The sequence below is a fragment of the Alnus glutinosa genome, chromosome 11 (genome assembly GCF_958979055.1).
Source record: "Alnus glutinosa chromosome 11, dhAlnGlut1.1, whole genome shotgun sequence".
NCBI classification, from domain to species: Eukaryota; Viridiplantae; Streptophyta; class Magnoliopsida; order Fagales; family Betulaceae; genus Alnus; species Alnus glutinosa.
This window is the reverse complement of record NC_084896.1, coordinates 22,092,019-22,111,673: the sequence shown is the minus strand read 5'-3', so window position 1 is coordinate 22,111,673 and position 19,655 is coordinate 22,092,019. Positions and strand designations below refer to the sequence as shown.

General features: G+C 34.0%; 2 protein-coding genes across 2 annotated transcripts; both read right to left on the bottom strand.

Annotated features, from left to right (window-relative positions):
• Nucleotides 1-2,255: 2,255 nt before the first annotated feature.
• Nucleotides 2,256-5,807, bottom strand: LOC133882760 (uncharacterized). Its single transcript, XM_062321975.1, has 2 exons — nucleotides 5,658-5,807; nucleotides 2,256-4,383 (listed from the first exon to the last, which is right to left on the bottom strand). Exon 2 carries the CDS (start codon nucleotides 4,210-4,212, stop codon nucleotides 2,461-2,463), a length of 1,752 nt encoding a protein of 583 aa, XP_062177959.1. The 5' UTR covers nucleotides 4,213-4,383; nucleotides 5,658-5,807; the 3' UTR covers nucleotides 2,256-2,460.
• Nucleotides 5,808-9,117: 3,310 nt separating this feature from the next.
• Nucleotides 9,118-15,455, bottom strand: LOC133881771 (squalene monooxygenase SE1-like). Its single transcript, XM_062320798.1, has 8 exons — nucleotides 15,052-15,455; nucleotides 13,133-13,244; nucleotides 12,543-12,717; nucleotides 11,599-11,767; nucleotides 10,921-11,139; nucleotides 10,524-10,799; nucleotides 10,019-10,297; nucleotides 9,118-9,492 (listed from the first exon to the last, which is right to left on the bottom strand). The coding sequence occupies exons 1-8, from the start codon at nucleotides 15,280-15,282 to the stop codon at nucleotides 9,388-9,390; spliced, it is 1,566 nt and encodes a 521-aa protein (XP_062176782.1). The 5' UTR covers nucleotides 15,283-15,455; the 3' UTR covers nucleotides 9,118-9,387.
• Nucleotides 15,456-19,655: the final 4,200 nt, after the last annotated feature.

Below are 19,655 nucleotides of genomic sequence, written 5' to 3'. Positions count from 1 at the left end.
TTCTCTGCCATATGTTGACTTTGAGACTAATATTCTCGCTTGAAACTAGTCAATTTAGCACATGATTTTTGTATTGTTAGACTAATGAGCATCTAATATCTAAAGGAGTTACCCTTGAAGAAGACACAGGGTCCTTTGTCAGAGCAGCCAAAGTGAGTATATTAGTTGATTAAGCTGAAAAAAAAAATAAAAATTTAAGGCTAATATTCCCGCTCAAAACTATTTTGTTGAGCACATAACATTGTTCATTAAACTATTGAGCATCTACAATCCAAATAACTAAGATCACACAAGGTTGACCAAGCTTTGTCTTAAGAGTAGTGCTACTCTTTACATTTATTTATCACACCGGCTAACGTAGTGTGTTTTAAGTTACTTTTCATGTCAACCATTTAAAAAAAAAATTGAAAAATAAAAAATTATTTAAAACACATCATGTAAGTGGGTTGCTGGAATAACTGAATCAATTATGTTAATTGACTAAGCTTTGCCTGTAAAGGTCAAACCTTAGAGAAAAGTTATCTCTACTTGCAATTTATAACAAAACAAATACCTTGATTAATTTGAAATTAGCGATATAAACACCCCACCCAAAATAATTGTTCTTATTTTATGCTCATAATAAATTTACATATTTGAATCGTATTTGCATCTTCAAAACCTTTAAACATGTGGACAAAAACAGAAAACAATAAAAAATCGAATAGTTTATAGTTATATGGATATGTAAAATTGTAAAAAAAGAAAGAAAGAAAGAAAGAAAGAAGAGTACACATACCCCTTAAACTATCACTCAATTGTTAATGTGCTTTCTAAACTATCAATTGTGTTAATGTACCCTTCTAAACTACCAAACAATGTCAATGTGCCCCACAATGACAAAAATATCCTTTATAAAATTATAAAAATTCTTAAAAACAAAAGCAAAAAGTTATTTTTTTTTTAAAAAAAATTAAAATTAAAAAAAAAACCAAAAAATTCTGTTTTAGATTTTGTTTTATATAATTTCAGTTTGGGCCACCCTTTGGATTTTCATTTTTCTTTATTTTTTTCAATCTTTCAAAATTTTTTTTTTTTGATTTATTTTTTTTTGATAAGTGAAAAAAAAAAAAATTTGATTTATTAAGAATATATTTCTCATATTGAAACTTTTTAGGGGTTATTTTTGTCTTTTTGCTGGCTTTAGGAGGGACATTGACATTTTTTGGTAGTTTAGAGAGGGACATTGGCACAATTGGTAGTTTGGGAAGCACATTGACAATAGAGTGGTAGTTTAAGGAGGGTATGAATATTTTTCAAAAATAAAAAGAAAAAAAAAAGAGGTGAGGGAATCTATAAGATCCCATAATCCAAATAGAGATCCTAATTATTCAAAATTTTAATTAAAATCTAGATCATTTTTTTGTTTTTTAAGATCGTAAAATCTAAAGATTTTAAGATTTAGATCAGGATTTCAATAATCATAGTCATTTGGCATAAAATTTTTGACACAACTAAAATTCTTGGTTGGAATTCTCTTTTACAATTGGAGAAACTAATTAGGTTGGAATCTCATGACTATAATCAAGATTCAACACCGCTACTCTCTTTTTTTCTAAGCTTCAAGATCACTACTTTGCTATATCAAGTGTAATATTTTCACCCAGTACTGAACCCATTTGGAAAAAGGAAAGATAATTGGCTCTTTTAAAGGAGAGTTTCCTCTGTTTTCAACTCAATTTTGTTCTCTTGGCAACCAAGAAGCGCATTAAGAGCGCCAGCAACAGTTTCCCTAAATCTCATTATTTTCTTTAGATTTAGGAAAAACTTCTAAAAGACCCATTGAATAAGATTTTATTGTTGTTTCCTAAACTAAGAAAACACCAAGAAAACCAAAAGTTGTGTCCTAGACTTAGGAAAGAAAAAGTAATTCCCTTAATGTTATTTTAATATAAAAAATGTTCATTTTCATCTCTCATTCCTCTAACATTTATTTGAAACAATATTTAAATGATTTTTCTTTCTTCCATCTTTCTCATATCATTTAAATTAAATGGTATAAGAAAAATATAAGAGAAACTATTATAGAGTTCATTTAAATAGAAAAGAAAAAGTCCCCGAGGAATAGTTCAATCGACTGGGTACCATATCTCATGAAGCGAAAGTCACTAGTTCGAATCCTCATTTCCCAATCGGCTGTAAGTCATCTTTGGTTTTTTTTTTTTTTTTTGCAGATACTTTCAGTAAAAAGCATAAGCTCCAACGTACCAAGTGAGTAGAGAAAAGAGGACCTTAACCTGTTTGAAACTACTAGTATCTACCTTTCCTCAAAAGTCATTCCATTTTAACATACATTCGGAAGTACTAATGAGATCTCCTATTTTACATGACCTGAATGAGAAGTATGGCCTACATAGAGCAACACTACATTACTAGAGATTACAGGGTGATCTACAAGGTACAAAATTAGACGCCTAAAGGCTAAAACTGTTCAATACCCTTCATGATCTCTGCCTTGCAAGTTGTCTTATAATGTCCAGTTTGGTTACACCGACTACAATGAACAGTATGTTTCTCGCGATTAAGGTCCTCTACACAAATTCGTTTCTTTTCGGGGCGTCCTGGTGGCCGGCGAGACTTAGGCGGCCGCACAACTTGAATGTCGTCGTCCATGGGAGTCACATCTGCCCTTCTCCATTCAACTTTGCCAGGTATAGGGCGTATCTCCTCCGCATATGTCTCACGGTAACTAGCAACGGTGAAGCACTTCTCGGTGAAGGCATATATATCCTTCCGACAAGAAATAAGGGCCGCAACAGCATGTGAGCACGGTATTCCATAAAGCTGCCAATCACGACATGAACAACAATGGGTCCCAATATTCACAATCTCTGATCGCTCGGCAGATATAACCTCAAATTCTACTTCATCTGATCGAAGGACTTGATATGTGGAAGCACGGTTGACAGCCTCCATCATATGCTTCTCAGCAGATGGGGCAAGTACAGAAAACCATGAACTGTTTTTTATACGTCGATCCTCAAACTCAGCCATCAATTTACTGTGAATCACCTCAATCACCTGGATTATGGGCAACTCTCGGGCTTCAAGAATCCATCTATTAAACTCTTCTATATTTGAAGATAGATGACCATAACGAGTTCCTTCAAAGTACACTAACGCCCAGCGCGAAGGAGGAAACTGTTGAATCCACTTTGCGGCTTCAGGAGAAACCTCCTCAATTTCAGCCATTTTTTGTTTGAAACCAACGGTGGTGGTGGCATATGCAGCTTTCCACAGAAGATGGACAAGCCTAGAATTCTTAAACTCTTTGCCAATGCTTTCACTCAAGTGACGCACGCAAAATGCATGAGAAGAATTTGGGAATTTCCTTCTTACTGCGTCTACAATTCCTTTTTGTTCATTTGACAAAAATGTGAGCTGTAGTATGTTTTCACTGTTTATCTCAAGCGCCTTATGCAACTCTGACAAGAACCACATCCAACTCTCATCACTTTCTACATCAACAACACCAAATGCAAGTGGAAATAACCCACCATCAGCATCAAAAGAAGTTGCAGAAAGTAAGGTACCTAGGTACTTGCTTTTAAGCTGGATAGCACCAAGTCCCACGATAGGCAAGCAACCATTCAGGAACCCATATATGGATGCATAAAATGAAACAAAAAGCCGCTGGAACTGGTGATCAGCACCAGTGGTAAACACCTCTGCCATACTCCCAGGGTTAGTCTTCTTTATTTGTGTGCAGTATGAAGGAAGTAGGCAATACCCTTCCTCAGAAGAACCATAAATTGCTGCAAGCCCACGTTCTTTCGCTCGCCAAGCTTGCTTATATGGTATAGTGATCCCATATTGTTTATGGATGTCATGGAGTATATCCTTTGGTTTGTAGTTAATATTGTCCCGCAATCGTTCCTCTATAAAACTCACAATCCAATCTAAAGAAGCCTGATGGTGCCCGTTTTGTGCATTTCTCCCACACGTATGTGTTCCTTCAAGGCTTCTTATTGTGAAGGTCGAGGCATTAGGAAGCTTAACTGCACGGATGCGCCACGGACAACCCTCGGTGGCACACTTTGCAAAGTAACGAATCAGGTCACTTTTTATAATACGTAGCTCAAAATGTTGTGCAATTGCAGCTTCTTTAATTGCATTCCGGAAGGCTTTGACGTCCGGGAACTCTTGTCCGACAACAAAAGAGTGGTCCTCCATGTGGTAACAAATACAACTTCACAAGTCGTCTTTTTTGATGCAATATGATCAAATCTTCCAACATTTTGCTTCCCATGAAGGCAAAAAAGTCATGAGAAGCACCATCTTTGCAATATATAGACAGTTTTGACTTAAAAGCTCAGAAACGAGTCTTCTCTACAGAGAAAAGGTCTGCAAGAAGCCAAGTGGTGGAATTTAAAATCGTACAAAGGAAAAAATTAATTTCATTCAAGGAAGAAAGCAATATTCATCAAGTGATTACCAGTTCAAATTAACTACCACGAAAACATGCACAATGGCTTCTCAAATGAAGTGCTAAGAAATGTACATATATTGAAACAAACACGTGCATGCTCATCCCTGGATTACACTTATGAAGGGTATAAACAGACAAGTATTTCTACAAGTGTATACTGAATATATTCCCTGAATCAGAAGACGTGTTGCTACAAGCACAATGCATATTTGTATTAAGAATGCCCAGACTGATGAATCCAGTATTATCAAATTGAAAACCAAGTGAGTTCATGAAAAGAGAACCAAACCATCCAGGAGCTTTGGCTGAGTATCATCCTGAAACGTGTCAAATGACATGAAACTCTTTTGGCGGTCAAAGAATATAAAGTGAATAGTTCACATGGAAATGACACAAAGCATCATTTAGATAATGACACAAAGCATCATGTTAGCATATGGGTATGACAAATTTGTAACAAAGCATCATTTATTTTGATGAAAGAAATGATTCTTAAAAAATTAATAAGATCAGTGTATCAGAAGATTTCATGTTGGGTATGGAAAATTGGCGGCTGCAAGAATTTTTTCTTCCTTCTCATAAAATAACCAACTTATTTAGATAATTCCACGCAAAAGAACCGATGCTTAGAAGTTCATTAGATCAGTACTAAGGACTGTTAGTACAAGAATAAAATCATAGGATCAGATAGAGGGTTCATCCTACATAAGAATAAAATCCAATAGCAAAGTAATGCAACAATTACTAGCAAGTTGCTTCCATGTTCAATATTTCCCCATCCTCTAAATTAACATTACTGTTACTTCGCACCTATAAAAAAACCTTTGTGGTTGTTGCTGTTAATTTTCACTTACTAAGTCATGGGTTTTCACTTGCTGCCATTAATCCAAAAAATGAAACTTTATTCTCACCTAAATTCGGCCATTTCCACAAACCAAATCCAAAACATTTAAAAAGAAAAAGAAAAAGAAAAAACAGAGTTAAGCTAAATCAAAGTTGATTATCGCTATAACCCAAATACATTTTAGAAGAGAAGAATTGAAAGAAACAAAAAGATAGAGCTTTTAAGAGTCCTTCTAAGATCTGAAGCTCGAGAATCTCAAGATAGAGCTCAATCATGAACAAAAGCCACAGACAAAAAGACACTGATACAAACATATATAAAATATGTGTAACATATAATGCTAACCTCGAAGAGTAGGGGCTTAGGATCAGAGGAAGACAGAGCGAGATCAAAGCACAAAGATCGACGCCATTGGAGAGATGGAGAGGATGGAGGAAGAGAACACTTTTGGTATTCTGACGAAAGATTAGGGTTGATTAGGTCCGAATGTGGGTATTACTGTCATTGCGGCTTTCAAAAGAGAGTATGTTCGTCATTTTAGCTTGAGAAAGACTTATGATTATGACACGTGTTTCTTTTAAGGAAAAAGATTTTTTCACAATACTTTTGTGCACAATATTTGCACTTTTATCAAATCGTTTCACTTTAAAAGTTTAAATTTACTTATTAAGGTTAAAATCTTAATAAAAAAAAAAATACATTATATTTGTAACGGTTTAGTCATATTATACCCAATCAGAAGACGATATGTGTCATGTTTAATAAAAAAAAAAATTAAATTATATTTATTATTCTAAATTTTTTGTTAATATTTTTTTTATTAAATGAAATACGTCTTATTGTTGATTTGATATGACATGATAGTATTGTTAAAAATTAACAAAAAGTGGACAAAATGACATATTTGATAATAATTCTGACCTTAAAGAATAAATTGATAATTTTTTTAACCTTATAGGAAATGATTCCATCGAAGTCCATACCTCAAGGACCATTAAAGTATTTTTTTTTTTTTTTTTTTTTTTTTTTTTTTTTTTTTTCTATTTGTTTTTCAAAATATCTTAAGTTGAGATATGAAAAGTCTGTTTAAATTATGAAAATCAAATTTGCTCTGAAATTTAAAGGTAATATTGAAAATCAAATGGATATATATATAAAATTTATATAACGATTTCAAAAAAATACGATTTAAAATAATGATTTTAAAATGTGCGATTTGAAAAAAATGATTTCTAAAAACGCAGTTAAGTGTTTGGCGAAATTGCAGTTTAGTCTTTAAAATCGCAAATTAGTCTTTAAAATTCTGTTTTTTTTTTTTAAAAAAAACACCATCTTATCTGCGATTTTAAAAGGCAGATTTTATGCATTTTAAAAACACAGTTCCCAAACGATTTATGTTCTACAATTTAGTTTAAAATCGTACTTATTATCTACGAAATCGCAATTCCAAGCGCACTCTTATCCTTAAACTTACACTTCAATTATAATTTCTTAAAATTTTAAAAAATCCACCCCAAACTATTTTCTACTTTCACTTAGGCCCTTCCATTAGAATTGAACCCCAAACAAAAACACAAGACTTTTGCTAGTACCACGTATCATTGTTTATTACAAGTCTAAAGTTGGAAGACTGCATGTTCCAACCTGTTTACACCCTACCACCACCTCTGCAATTCCACTAGTAGTGAAGACTTTTGGACAATTGGACTGATAGTGGGTCACTTGGGGGTGTACTCATTTTTATGGGACATAGTCTATGGTAGCATTGATACCGGTGCGATTTACCATGCGAATCGTATTAATGGCCATGAAGGTGTATAGTTTTCATGTGGAGAAGACTCTAAGAGTGATTTGATTTGTTTTCATTTGATGGCGTGATTATCTCCCATGTGGAGGCTAATTGAGTGGAGTTCATCTGTAATTTATATTTCCAACAGTATCCTCCAATTTTCATGGCTGATTAGCTAGTCAGGCTGTGAGAATATTGTGGGCACTTGCAATAGAGGTTGCCTTTGACTTTGAGGGCATAGTGTTGGCCGTAAAGTGCCTAGTCAGACGATGAGGTGTCGGGGGGCCCAGCACGTGGCGTAGGTCTTAACCCCTGAGCCTGTAGACAAGGATCTTCTCCATTTCAAATGCCGAGCCCGCTGCTTGGTACTCGTTGAATCGTTGTTCATTGTCGAGTCGTGCGAGGGGCAAGGTCTTCGTGTAGGTGCGTGGGACGAGGCAGTGTCTTTAGTGTCCCAAGTTCGACTTAACTCCTGAAAGCTAAAGCTGCATGATCAGCATTGGAGAGCATAGGACTTCCCAGCAAGTGGAACCCTAGTGTAGAATGGCTCTATAATCTCACCCAAAATCCTTGATAATAAAAATTGAATCTTATCATAAAAAATTCATTAAGTAACAAATATTGGAGCCTAGAAGTTCTCAATAAAGGGCAAAGGAGCCTAAGAATTCTTGATAATAATAAAGATGGAGCCTAGAAGTTCTCAATAAAGGGCAAAGGAGCCTAAGAATTCTTGATAATAATAAAGACATCATAAAAAAAAAAAAAAAAAATCAATTTATCCACAAAAATAGAAATTAGAGCCTGTAAAATGATGTTCTCCCAAAAAAAAAAAAAAAATACGTCAATGATAGAAATTAGAACACCCCTTGCTTGGAGATGATCATAAGTTTGACTTATCTCAAAAATAAATCGATATTCAATTTTTACCTGAAAAAGATGCAATTATGGAGTTTTAAATAAGTGTCTTATGGAGTATTGCCAATGCTTAGGGAACCGATAGAATATCTACTGTGTGTAGTTTTTTGTATTTTTTTTTTTTTTTTTTTTTTCATTTTCCCTATATGTAAGGAAGGGAAGAGGTTATAAGAAAGTTGTTGTGAATGCTCTAAGGAGATATATTGGTGTGATATCGAATCTAGCATGTCGAGCCCCGTGGAATCCTAATTGGCAATGGAGACAATAGAGCCCATAATTCTCTGTTTGTTTAATTGCATTTTGCACAAACGAAAAATTAAACCAGAATACTCTCAGATTTTCTATTAAAGCAAGAGACAGTGACTTGAAATTCAAATACAGAAGGTATCAAGAAAAAGAACTGAAGTTGAAAGAAATATTGTTGTCTTTTATTAATAACTGGACAACAGTTATTTCTGTATTGTGTTGAATAACTGCTAATCCAACCGTCCATAACTGCTTAAGTAACAGTCATAAACTGCTATTTTAACAAACACTTAATTCTAACCATCAGATCAAATGACTATAAATGATTATTTAATAATAATCATTAGATCGTTATTATTTAATCTCAATCATTAGATCAAATGTGATTTGATCTTACAATTTACTTTAGTGATAGTCCAGTAAATCCAACCACTGGATCTTCCTAAGAAACATCATATGGTCTAAATCAAACTACCAGATCGAATGATTGTTTTAGTTTTTATTTTTAAATTGAATATAAGACACGTGACAAGAGTATTATAGGAATATTTTGACAAAAGGGGTATTTTTAGCACAATTTGGTAGTTTGAGAGGCCATAGTACGAGGGTTGATAGTTTAGGGGGCTACTTAAGAAACGACTGGTAGTTTGAAGGGCTTAAATGTAGTTTTTCCTTTTTATTAAGTATTCTTTTAAGTTGGATTTTAAAAATCGGGTTTCAAATTGCACATTTTAAAATTATTATTTTTAAAATCACACGTTTTGAAATCACAAATCCAAACCGGCTTTAGTGGCACTTTGGGATAAGGTAGATAAGATTGCAAACGTCTAGAAATTAAATAAGCTTGTAATCTAATGGACACCCAAAAACTTATTAGTCATGTATTGTCATTTCCATAGAAATTGCCTGGCACTAGTTTTTGGGAAACTTTTTCCCAAATAAAGAGCAAATCCTGAATCCATAATACATATTATATTGAAAGATTTCATTCTCCAAACTGTTGACTGAGCTCCTCAATTTTCTTGAAGGGAGTGTTGCTACTTGAACAGATTAGTGTCTATTAATGGTACATATATAATTTGTTCTACATTTTCTTTTATTCATAAAATTTTCATTTTCATTGTGCTAATGAATAGGAGGAGCTCTGTGATAGGCAGGCACAGTTAGAGGGAAAAACATCTGTCTAACTCCTTCAGCCTTGATTATGGGGAAAATGATACCTGATGCACCCTGGAAAATGAAAAGAAAATGATACATATCAGAAAGTTTCATATATTCATCCACTTATTTTTCAAATCAAAAGTAGAAAGAAATATATAAGAATACTATAAACTAATAGATAATAGGGGTGACAATTCGTTTTTGCATGTCGGGTTCGATCGTGTCGAGGTATGGATATAAAACTATATACATCAACTCTAATCCGATCCGTTTAATTAAACGGATCAGACATTTTAATATCAACTCTAACATGTTAATTTCATGCTTAATTCGTGTTGGGTTTGTCGGACATGTCAAAAATTGCCAGCCTTAAATGTTGGTTGTCCGGTTCGGGTCGTGTCGAGACATGAGTATGATTATAAAATTATATAGCTAAACCTTAAACCGACTTATTTAATTCAATGAATCAGACCCCTCAACACTAATCTGCTAATTTCATGTTGGGTTCGTAGGTCAGGTCCAAAAGTGTCTGCCCTAAATTTGATATGGACATTGGACTTTGATTGAAAACAGAGTGGTGAAGAGTTATACATACCGTAACCAATCTAGCTCCAATCCACATGCGTTTTGGTGAAGGAAATGGAACCAACAAGCGGCCAACACCATAGACAGCCACGGCAAAGAAATGGAGAACCAAGCTCAAAGGCCGAGGGTTTAGACCAGAGAGTAGAGACACTGGTCCAGTTGAAAAAACACCTCCAAGGCTCAGATAGTCGAAACATGCTTGGCGCATTTCATTCCTTGCTGGATCAGATGATGCACAAAACACCTTGTATAAGGCACCTGCCAGTGTGTTTATGGTAGATGCCACTGGCTGGAAAACAATACCATGCACTATCTGTTAAGTTGCTAAACACCACAATTCTATGCTGAAAGTAATCACATTTAGATCATTACTACGTAAGATATGCAATGATTTAACATGATACGATAGCAGTTTGAATGACTCTACAATTGAGCTTTTGGGATAACCGTTGATTTAACGCTTGAAAAATGAAGTGCAAACGTTATTAGATAGGGAACATACGAATGCGGCTTACCTTGCGTAGGGTGTAGAAGGATTCAAGATACTTGCAAAGGCTAGATGCATCATTGAGATCACGCAGAGGACTAAGAAGATTGTTGAGTACAACAATGTCTGATAGAGCCACTGTCATTCCTCCTCCTGTTAGAGGGTGCCTCATGTTAAATGCATCCCCCATCAAAAGGGCACCTGGAGTGGGATAGGGAGCGGCAGGCATGCTTCTATTTGGCATTGATCTGATGTTTCCCTTATCAACTGCTGCTATGAAAGCATTGTAAAGCTCAGGGGGAACCTGAAAACACAAGATTTCTTTGATTAGTACTGAGAAAAATTCAGAATCAAAGCAAATATCATGAAGATGATCAGAAACTTCCAACTGAGTTGAGTAGAAAATAAATGATGTAGTTAGTTACCTGAGGAGCCACCACAGTTTTCAAATACTGAGCCATTTCTCCATTAGAAATGGAAGGCACTTTTTGTCCAGGAACATCAACCAAACAGCGAATCTCAGTGCTACTAATAGGATAGAACAAGATGGGTGAAGGATCTCCCAGAACAACATGTCCATGATTTGCATATGGAAGATTACAGTTCTCTAGGACTAAACCAACAAAACAGGAGGGGATATCAACCTGGAGAGATGATGATAATGCAAAAGATGAAAAAGATGTACAAATTCATATTTTAATCAACAAAATCTAACATGACTTCTTCATAGATTTCATCCGACTTTCTTGTTATTCTACAAGGACAACATGTTTAATTACCTTAACCCCAAGGGATTGGCCTAGCCGTTGAGGCTTGAGGTCCTTAGGGAATATTATCCCATAGGTCTCAGATTCGAGACTTGCTAGGTGCAAACTCCCTCTTGGGGCCAGCCATCCGACTATAGCCCATGACTCAATTGTTCAATGCTATGAGTGGTGCGGGGCATTGGACCGAGGATTTGTCGGTCGATCCCAGGCTACACCTCCGCGCTTAGTAAGGCTCATGTAAAAAGTGAGGTGAGCCCGTGTTGCTGGGCCGCTAAAGGTTAAGCCGTATACCTCGTATCAAAAAAAAAAAAAAAAAAGAGAAACAAACATGTTTACCTTAGGGTTGCACAAGGAGCGTCGCAAATTTGAAAAGCAACCATCACATACTACGGTGAGGGGAGCATGTGCAGTCAGTTCTTGATCAGTCTTGGTTTTGTATTGCACTCCTTTGACGGTGCCTTTCTCTTCAAGTAGAGCTGTTACCGTTCCTTCTTCCAATCTTACACTGGATAAAGATAAGAAACAAGACACAATTCAGAGATTTTTGTTTTGAATAAGTAATCCAAGTACATTGGGAGTATACAAGAGAAACGCTCAATTAAGAAAAAGAAGAAGAACACATAACAAGAAATTCCAAGAAATTAGAAAAGCGATAACTGTTGTGAGCAACCATCCAAACATAAAAAGATTCGAACAAAATGGCTTTCAACTTTATCACGGTCCTCTTATAATCTTCGAAGTTTTGATCATTGCATTCTCTCCAAATACACCGGATTAAGCACAATTTAGAGATTGAAAAAATAAAATATAAGCAGTTGTATAATAGTTCTAATATTGTATCATAGTGAAGCAGGGCAGTAAGTAGTCATGCAAGTACAACCAACAAAACAAAGCACCTAAAGTTGCAGTTACTCTAAAACAAAGAATCAACCCCATAGGCCCCTACCTAAAGAATTCAAGACAAAACTTGAGCAAAGGACTTCCGTCAATTTTTGGATGGAAGTTGGACGGAGGTACTATCTCCATCTTTAACCATAAACAATGTATCATCTACGATATGAAATTTAACAATAGAGAGCAAAAAAATAAAGTCTTTAAACTATAGGAGGTCAAAGATATTTACTCCTATGAAATAAACACAAAACATTCAAAAATATACACAAAACTACTTTCTCATTTATGTCATGTCATAATACTTTTTTAATAAAAACAAAAAACACTGCTATCAAATGTGAATGACTCCTGCAAAAATGAGTATGCTCAAAGTGAAGGAAGAATACTTTGGAAGAGAGGCAGCTTTTTCTCTCAATCTTTGAACAAAACGCCCGTTGTGGAAGCTTCTCCCAGCCACATCTGAATTGAACTTTTCCAAGGGATAAGACAGTTTGGTACTTTTCCCATCCTTGTAAAGGGCGTATCCGTGCACGCGTTGAGCATCGATTTCATCCACACAATCTGCAACCAATCATGCATTTTACCAATTAGAATGGAAGGGCTACAGCAAAAGATCAGAATTTTCAGCAATTTATTACAGCAAATGTGAAAGAGTTTTGGCAATCCGAGCAACAAATGTGAGAGAATTCTTATGGGGTTCACATGCTTGAGTAGGGATGGAAGTTGCTCGAGACCTATTCAGACATGTGGGTCTCTAAAAACTCTATCACATTTACTGTCCGAATTGCTAGCAAATGAGACAATACAATTATTGAGAACTCTATTCTACTGCAAGACAGGAGTAACAAAGAGAGTTCTACTAATTTATTATTAATTAATTAGATGAAAACATAAACTATAGCAAGCCTTTTCAAGTTGCAACCATACAAATTTCCATGTTTTTCTTTACATGCCAGAGAGCAGAGAGGTTCCTTACCTTCAAGACCCAACTCAATCAGTTTCAGATAGCCCCCTGGCTGTAGCAGCTCACCAACAATTCTGTCCGGCTCAGTCAAGTCTCTTTCAATCACATGCACTCGACGGCCGTCCTACAATAAGTAGGAGGATTCAAGTTTTCAGATCACCCTCAAAACCAAAAAAGACAGAGATGACTCTCCTCAATGAATCTTCTACTCTATGATCTGGGTCCTCTGTCTTTACATGAACAGATTGGTTAAAGCTCCATCAATAACGGATCTGGATTCCCAGCAGTTTTTTGACAGAAAATGGGAGCGAGCCCTTATGCGGCCACCTGCCACAACAGGTGGGCAGACTCCCCGAAACGGACAAAGGATCTTCTCCATTTCAAATAGTATCCTTTTCATGGTCAGGATTTAAATTTAAATAACATGTCAATATTGACTACATATTCACCATTAGATGCACAAATTTTAAATCATGACTACGAAAATATTATCAATTTTATTTGAAATGAAGAGCTACCTATTCCGACAAATGGACCCAAAAAGACTCAAACATTTATTAGATAAAGGCAGGACATGATGCAAGGTAACTAGAACCATCAATTAGAAATCCCACCTCAACAAATACTTCTGTCGCACCATGATCAGCCCAATATCCTTTTAAAAGTGATTTACAACATGTCTCAAAACATTATTATTTCCAAACTGCAGTTTATGATCTATTAGGGACTGGTAGGTGATTAACATGTTATTAAAAAAAAAATTGGTAAAAGAAAATAAAAAGAGTTATAAGGGTTTTGGCCATAATTTCTACCTACTCCAGTTATTTTAATGAGAACCTTTCATCCAACCTGCCAACACCATCAATAAAAAGCGAAAAAAAAAAAAGAAAGAAAAAAAGAAAAATTCACTAGAAGAGAAATTAAGAAAAGCCAACTTATGACTTCTAAGAGCATTTCCAACGGACACTTTAAAATAAAATGTTTGGTAAAATTTGCTATAGTGAACTTTCATTCGTGAAAGTTTATTGTAGAAACTTGTAGGAATTTTTTTATTGCTTTTTTTTTTTTTTTTCCCTCTCTCTCTCTCTCTCTCTCTCTTTTTCTTCCATTAAATCCGAAAATCACACCCCAAAATCGACACCCATACGAAAATCGATACCCATCTGAAAATCACATCCAAAACTGATACTCATCAAACCAAATCATCCCTCAGGGCCTCTCTTTCTCCAACTTCTAGCTCTTCAACACCAACACAAGCCAAAGTCAATTCTTCTCTGTAATTTCTGGTTCTATGGTGGTGAGCAAGAGTGAGAGAGGCAAAAGGGGAGTTGGGTTGGAAAATAAATCATGGGAGAGTGCATGTGCATGGTGAGGGAGAGTGAAAGAGAGAAGTAAAAAAATAATAAAAAAAAAATTGAAAAACAATATTTAAATAAAATAGAGAGTGAACTAGATAGTCCTACGGAATTTATGGAGAAAAATTAGTAGCTAAAATAAATTAAAAAAAAAAGGTTGTATTTTAAGTAACTAAACTAGCCATGATCAGTACTGGATATGTTTTTGGTGTTACCTACATCTTGTACCATTTTGACTTTGATTTAAGTTGCTCTTTTCACAAACGTTCATTTTTTTTTTTTTTTTAGGTTCTACCTATTAATTTGAAATGGTTCCATGTAGTTTTTAAAAGAATTCAAATTTAATTTTACTATCTCTCTTTGTTAAGAAAAGCTTAAAAATAAATATTAACCGTTAAAAAAATTACAGCAACATATGAATTAAGCTTACATAGCTCAGAATGGTATAGAACGCAGGGTTCAGGAACTGTGAGATTCATCCTATATTATTCAAGTCTCCAAAAAAAAAAAAAAAAAAAACCTCTTATATATATATAGAGAGAGAGAAAAAAAAAGAAGCAGAAAATAAAGCACCACCTTGGCAAGACTGTAAGCAAGAGCTGCACCGGCAACTCCTGCGCCAACGATGATCACGTCCGTGCTTCCGGAGATCTCAGACCGACATAGACCGTTCTCCAACTTCTTTTCACTCCCATTTCTTGTCATCTCCATTGAAGCTCTGGTGGTCTTCTTTCCTCTGAAACTGTACAGAAGAACAAAACCCAACAGAGAAGCAGCAACGCCACCCAATAAATACTGGAAAACCATCTTCAAAGATTGGTTACAAATTGGATGTCGAAGAAGAAGAGAAGCAACAATTAGAAGATGGCAATATAATGGGACTTTCTCTTTCTCTTTCTCTTCTGCAGGTGCAAGCACTCTCAGCCTCAAAGAGTTTTTGTGTTTTACTTTTTACGTGCGAGTTATGTTTTGCAAACTAAACTTGGATACCTTAATATATAGAAGGGTAGGTAAGGCTGCTCAGGTCAATGAGAATTTGGATCCTCTCCATTTTGATTCTCTCCTCTTAGTATAAAGATGATTCTCTCCTCTTAGTATAAAAATAAGGATGTAATTGTCTTTTCATATTTCATAAAAATGTAAATGTTAAAAAACAATTATGCCTTTTTTGTTACAATAAATGAAGAGGATCCAATCCTCAAAAGCTTGTATTGGGGATTTTCTTTTTTATTATTATTTTTATTTGACTTATATATATATAGTTTTTTTTTTAAAAAAAAATTTATAAGGACATTTTTTAAGGGAATATGTTTTTTTTTTTTTTTTTTAATGGGTTGAAAAGGGACGAAATCTGACTAAAAATTAATTAGTGTACAACTGTCTCATAGGAGCCTTGGTTTAGAAAGAACCACGTTTGTATGTTTAGGAGACCTCTTTGCTAGGAAGCCTCAATAACAACGGTGGCCAGAGGTTGTTTAATTAATTTCGGACACAATTCCTCAATTCCTCCTCAAAGAAAATGTGAAAATTATGAAGATATATATATTGAGAGATTAATGGCCATCAAGAATGCTGATCACACATACGTACCTGGTGGTAATCTGAACCACGTATATTTTCTTTCTTGTTAATGCATTCAATTTGGGCTGCTGCCTTATTAGGCAGGGCTGCACCATAAAATAGTCATGTTTTCCTTCCAACTTTTACATGGTTGATGTAGCCTGAAAATATTAATTTGAATGAAATATATATATTTGTTAATGTGTTTTTTTTTTTTTTTTTTTTTTAAAAAAAGTGTTTTGATATAATATAAATGTGAAAATTATTTTTATGTTTTTATGAGTATTTTTTGTGTTTGAGATGTTTGTGAATGTTTTTGTTTTTAAAAGAAAATTAAAACAAAAGATAGAAAACAAAAATTTTAACAAGAGTAATGTCATATACTACACCCAGTCTCATTTTATTGGGCTGATGTGACATGTTTTAAGTGGTTTCCTATATCAGTCACTTAAAAAAAATAAAACAAAAGGAAAGCCACTTAAAACATGTCACGTTAGCCAAATTTAAAATAAGTATGACAAACTGGTGTGAAGAATATCATTACTCATTTTTTTTTTCTCGCTCTCTAAAGGTTGGGCTACTAATAAAGAGAAGATAAATGTTATACACCGGAGAAGTATTCGTATTTCGTTCACTAAAGCTGATGACGTGTGGTCCTCCCAACCAAAAATCTCATTTCTATCTACCAAATGTTATGGGAGACGACCAGCTTGTTTGACAAATTGTTGTAATTGTAGAATATTTGTTTGAATAGTAGTAAAAAGTGATAGATGTGATATAAAGTATAAAAAATAATAATTTGGAATTGTTTTACAGAAAAGGGAAAAAAATTTGTTTTGTAGTGAATTTTTTTATTTGAATAATAAAAAAAAATTATTGATGTAATATAAAAACTAAAAAAAAAAAAAAGAAAAGAAAAAAAGAACGCTTTTTATTTGACTTTTTTGAGAGAAGTAAAAAAAAATAGAGGGAAAGTGAGAGTTGATTGCCAAACAAGCTCGACATCACATTAACTTTTGTGAATGGAAAGCATATACTTGTCCAGTATTGTTTCTCATTAATAAATTATCCTCTCCTTACTTAATATTACCCCTAAATTTGGATGAAAATGACCAACATGTGTCTAGCTATTTTGATCTAGCCAGATAACCACTACATAAAATAACCAACAAGTAATGCTACACGTCTACACGTCACCCCCATATTTTCTTTGTCTCCCTAAAATTGTTGTGGCTTTTAAAATTACTATTTAGTCAAAATTCAATAGTGATCTATCACAAACCCAATGATAGTTTTCAAAGTCACATTAATTTTAGGGGATACAAAAAGAACATGGGTCTTACATTTAGCGTTACTCAATAACCAACATGTATCTAGTTTTGTGTGGACTAGGTCATTCTTACACGATAAGGAATAACGAATCACGAAGTGGAATGCAGAGAATTCATTTTATGGTTTAGATTTAATGCTATATTGTAACATGGTGAATATATTGCCTCGCACATTTTAAATGACGTGACAATATATTCATTAGAGATATGTTAATTACACAACAATTACGCAACAATGTTTATGTGCCCAGCATTTTCATATATATATATATATATATATATATATATATATATATATATATATATATATATATATATATTTAAGAAATGTTGGACACGTACATTAGCATTCTTGTGCAATTGTTGCATGTGTAAGAGTCGTGCAAATAACGTATCTCTATTCATTATTAAACGTAACAAAACTAAAATATAGTGTAAAATTAACTTGAAATAGACAGGATCCTATTCCAAGGAATTAATAACATTCAGGGATGGAATTGTTATGGTTCCTGACTTGACTTTATAAGAACCCCAAATTAATTAATTTAATGGCATTTAAAACCTAAACCTAACATAACACATAGTAATACTCGAATTTATAAGTTTTTTTTCACCACAAATTTGTTCAACAGATCAATTTAATGCATTATTTTGAATTCGTCAACATATATATTAAATGAAAGAGAGTACTAAATTGTATTCAATTTAATTTGTTCACAATATTATTCCACGACTACAGAGGCCAGATTCCCATCACTCATCCGAAGAGGTAGAAGAAGAGAAATATCTATTACTTGATTGGATTGCTTGTCAACTTTCTTTTCACAGCCCGAGCTAGCACTTCAACATTAATTAGGGAGGGGGATCAAATCAATTTGGGGGTATAAATCAAATCAATTAGTGTAACACTTTGTTTGTAATTGGACCAAACTACTTAATTATCACAATATATATAATGGTGAATGGTCTTAGAATACAATCCCGGCCTCTCTAATGGCTAATGCTAACACGAATATATTGCAATCGATTAAGCTCACAAGGCCTAGTAACTTGTATGAATAAGGCTTATCAAATGAGCCGTAACATAAAGATGAGTGATCATTGGGTTTATTTATTTATTTTTATTTGGTTAATTGTCTTCTTCTTTTTTTTTTTTTTCCTCCTATGAATTACCATGCTATTTTGTTTGTCCAAGAAGTAAAATAATATCTAGGACCGGGATTCCTTTTAATTAGAGATTTTTTTTTTTTTAAAGGAAAATTTATAAGAAGAATTAGAGTTTGTGCATCTAATGATTTACATGATTTCACATTATTTAATTTTTTTAAAAAGTATGTCAATATTAACTTCATATACACCATTTAATGCACTAACTTTAAATCATAACCATGAAATGAATAGTTTTATTTAAAATGGATAGTATCCATTTCATTTGAAATAGAGAGGATCGTATTTCTTTATTTATACTTCGTTTGTTTCGGCGTAAAATGGTTTATGAAAAATGATTTCGGCATTTTTCGGTATTTGGCGGAGGCGAAAATAATAGTCAACTGGAAAATGATTTCCGTTTGACCAAAAAATGCTTAGTAAATTTTAGAAAATAATTTACGTTTTTTAAAAGCGTAAATCATTTTTCCCATACGGCAGACACATTCGACTTTCTTTTAAACGATGCAATCGACCTTCACGTTCAAGCAGTTGACCGCCACCGGGATTTGGCTAGTACCGGAATCCAATAACGTCCGGTGACCTTCGCTGGAATCTGGTCAGCTCAGATTTCGGTGACCAGAATGGTCAGATTTCAGCACAAATGGTCACATTCCATCCACCTTCGCCACAATCCGGCCAACCCAGATTTCGGTGAACCTGTCCAGATTCAGGCCTTTATCCCGGCATCCAGTAACAGTTGCCAAAATTCGGTGAATGTGGCAGGAATTCTACCAGTCAATGACGGAATCTTGTCACCGGTGATTTTTATATTATTTCATATTATATATTTCTATGTTTTGAATAAAAATTGATTTTTATAAGTTAATATGATTGAATAAAAATATAAGAAATATTTATGATTTTTCGTACGTGCCAAATATCAGAAAATGTTTTTGACAAAAAATATTTTTTTTAAAAATAACTTCCCTAAAAATATTTTACGTCGAAACAAATAAAGCATATTACGTACATTTTTCATTTTTGCCTCCCCGAGTTCGTGGTCACCACTCACCATCATGGTATATATATATATATATATATAAAAGAATAGGTAAAAATAAATAAATAAACTCTAAATAT

Bases quoted from the DNA above. Each gene is read 5' to 3' on its own strand.
- LOC133882760 (XM_062321975.1), bottom strand. From the start codon at position 4,212: ATGGAGGACCACTCTTTTGTTGTCGGACAAGAGTTCCCGGACGTCAAA.
- LOC133881771 (XM_062320798.1), bottom strand. From the start codon at position 15,282: ATGGTTTTCCAGTATTTATTGGGTGGCGTTGCTGCTTCTCTGTTGGGT. The intron at 12,718-13,132 runs GTAAGGAACCTC...GATTGGTTGCAG, and splicing joins GATTGAGTTGGGTCTTGAAG to ATTGTGTGGATGAAATCGAT. The intron at 11,768-12,542 runs GTATTCTTCCTT...ATCTTTATCCAG, and splicing joins AAAGCTGCCTCTCTTCCAAA to TGTAAGATTGGAAGAAGGAA.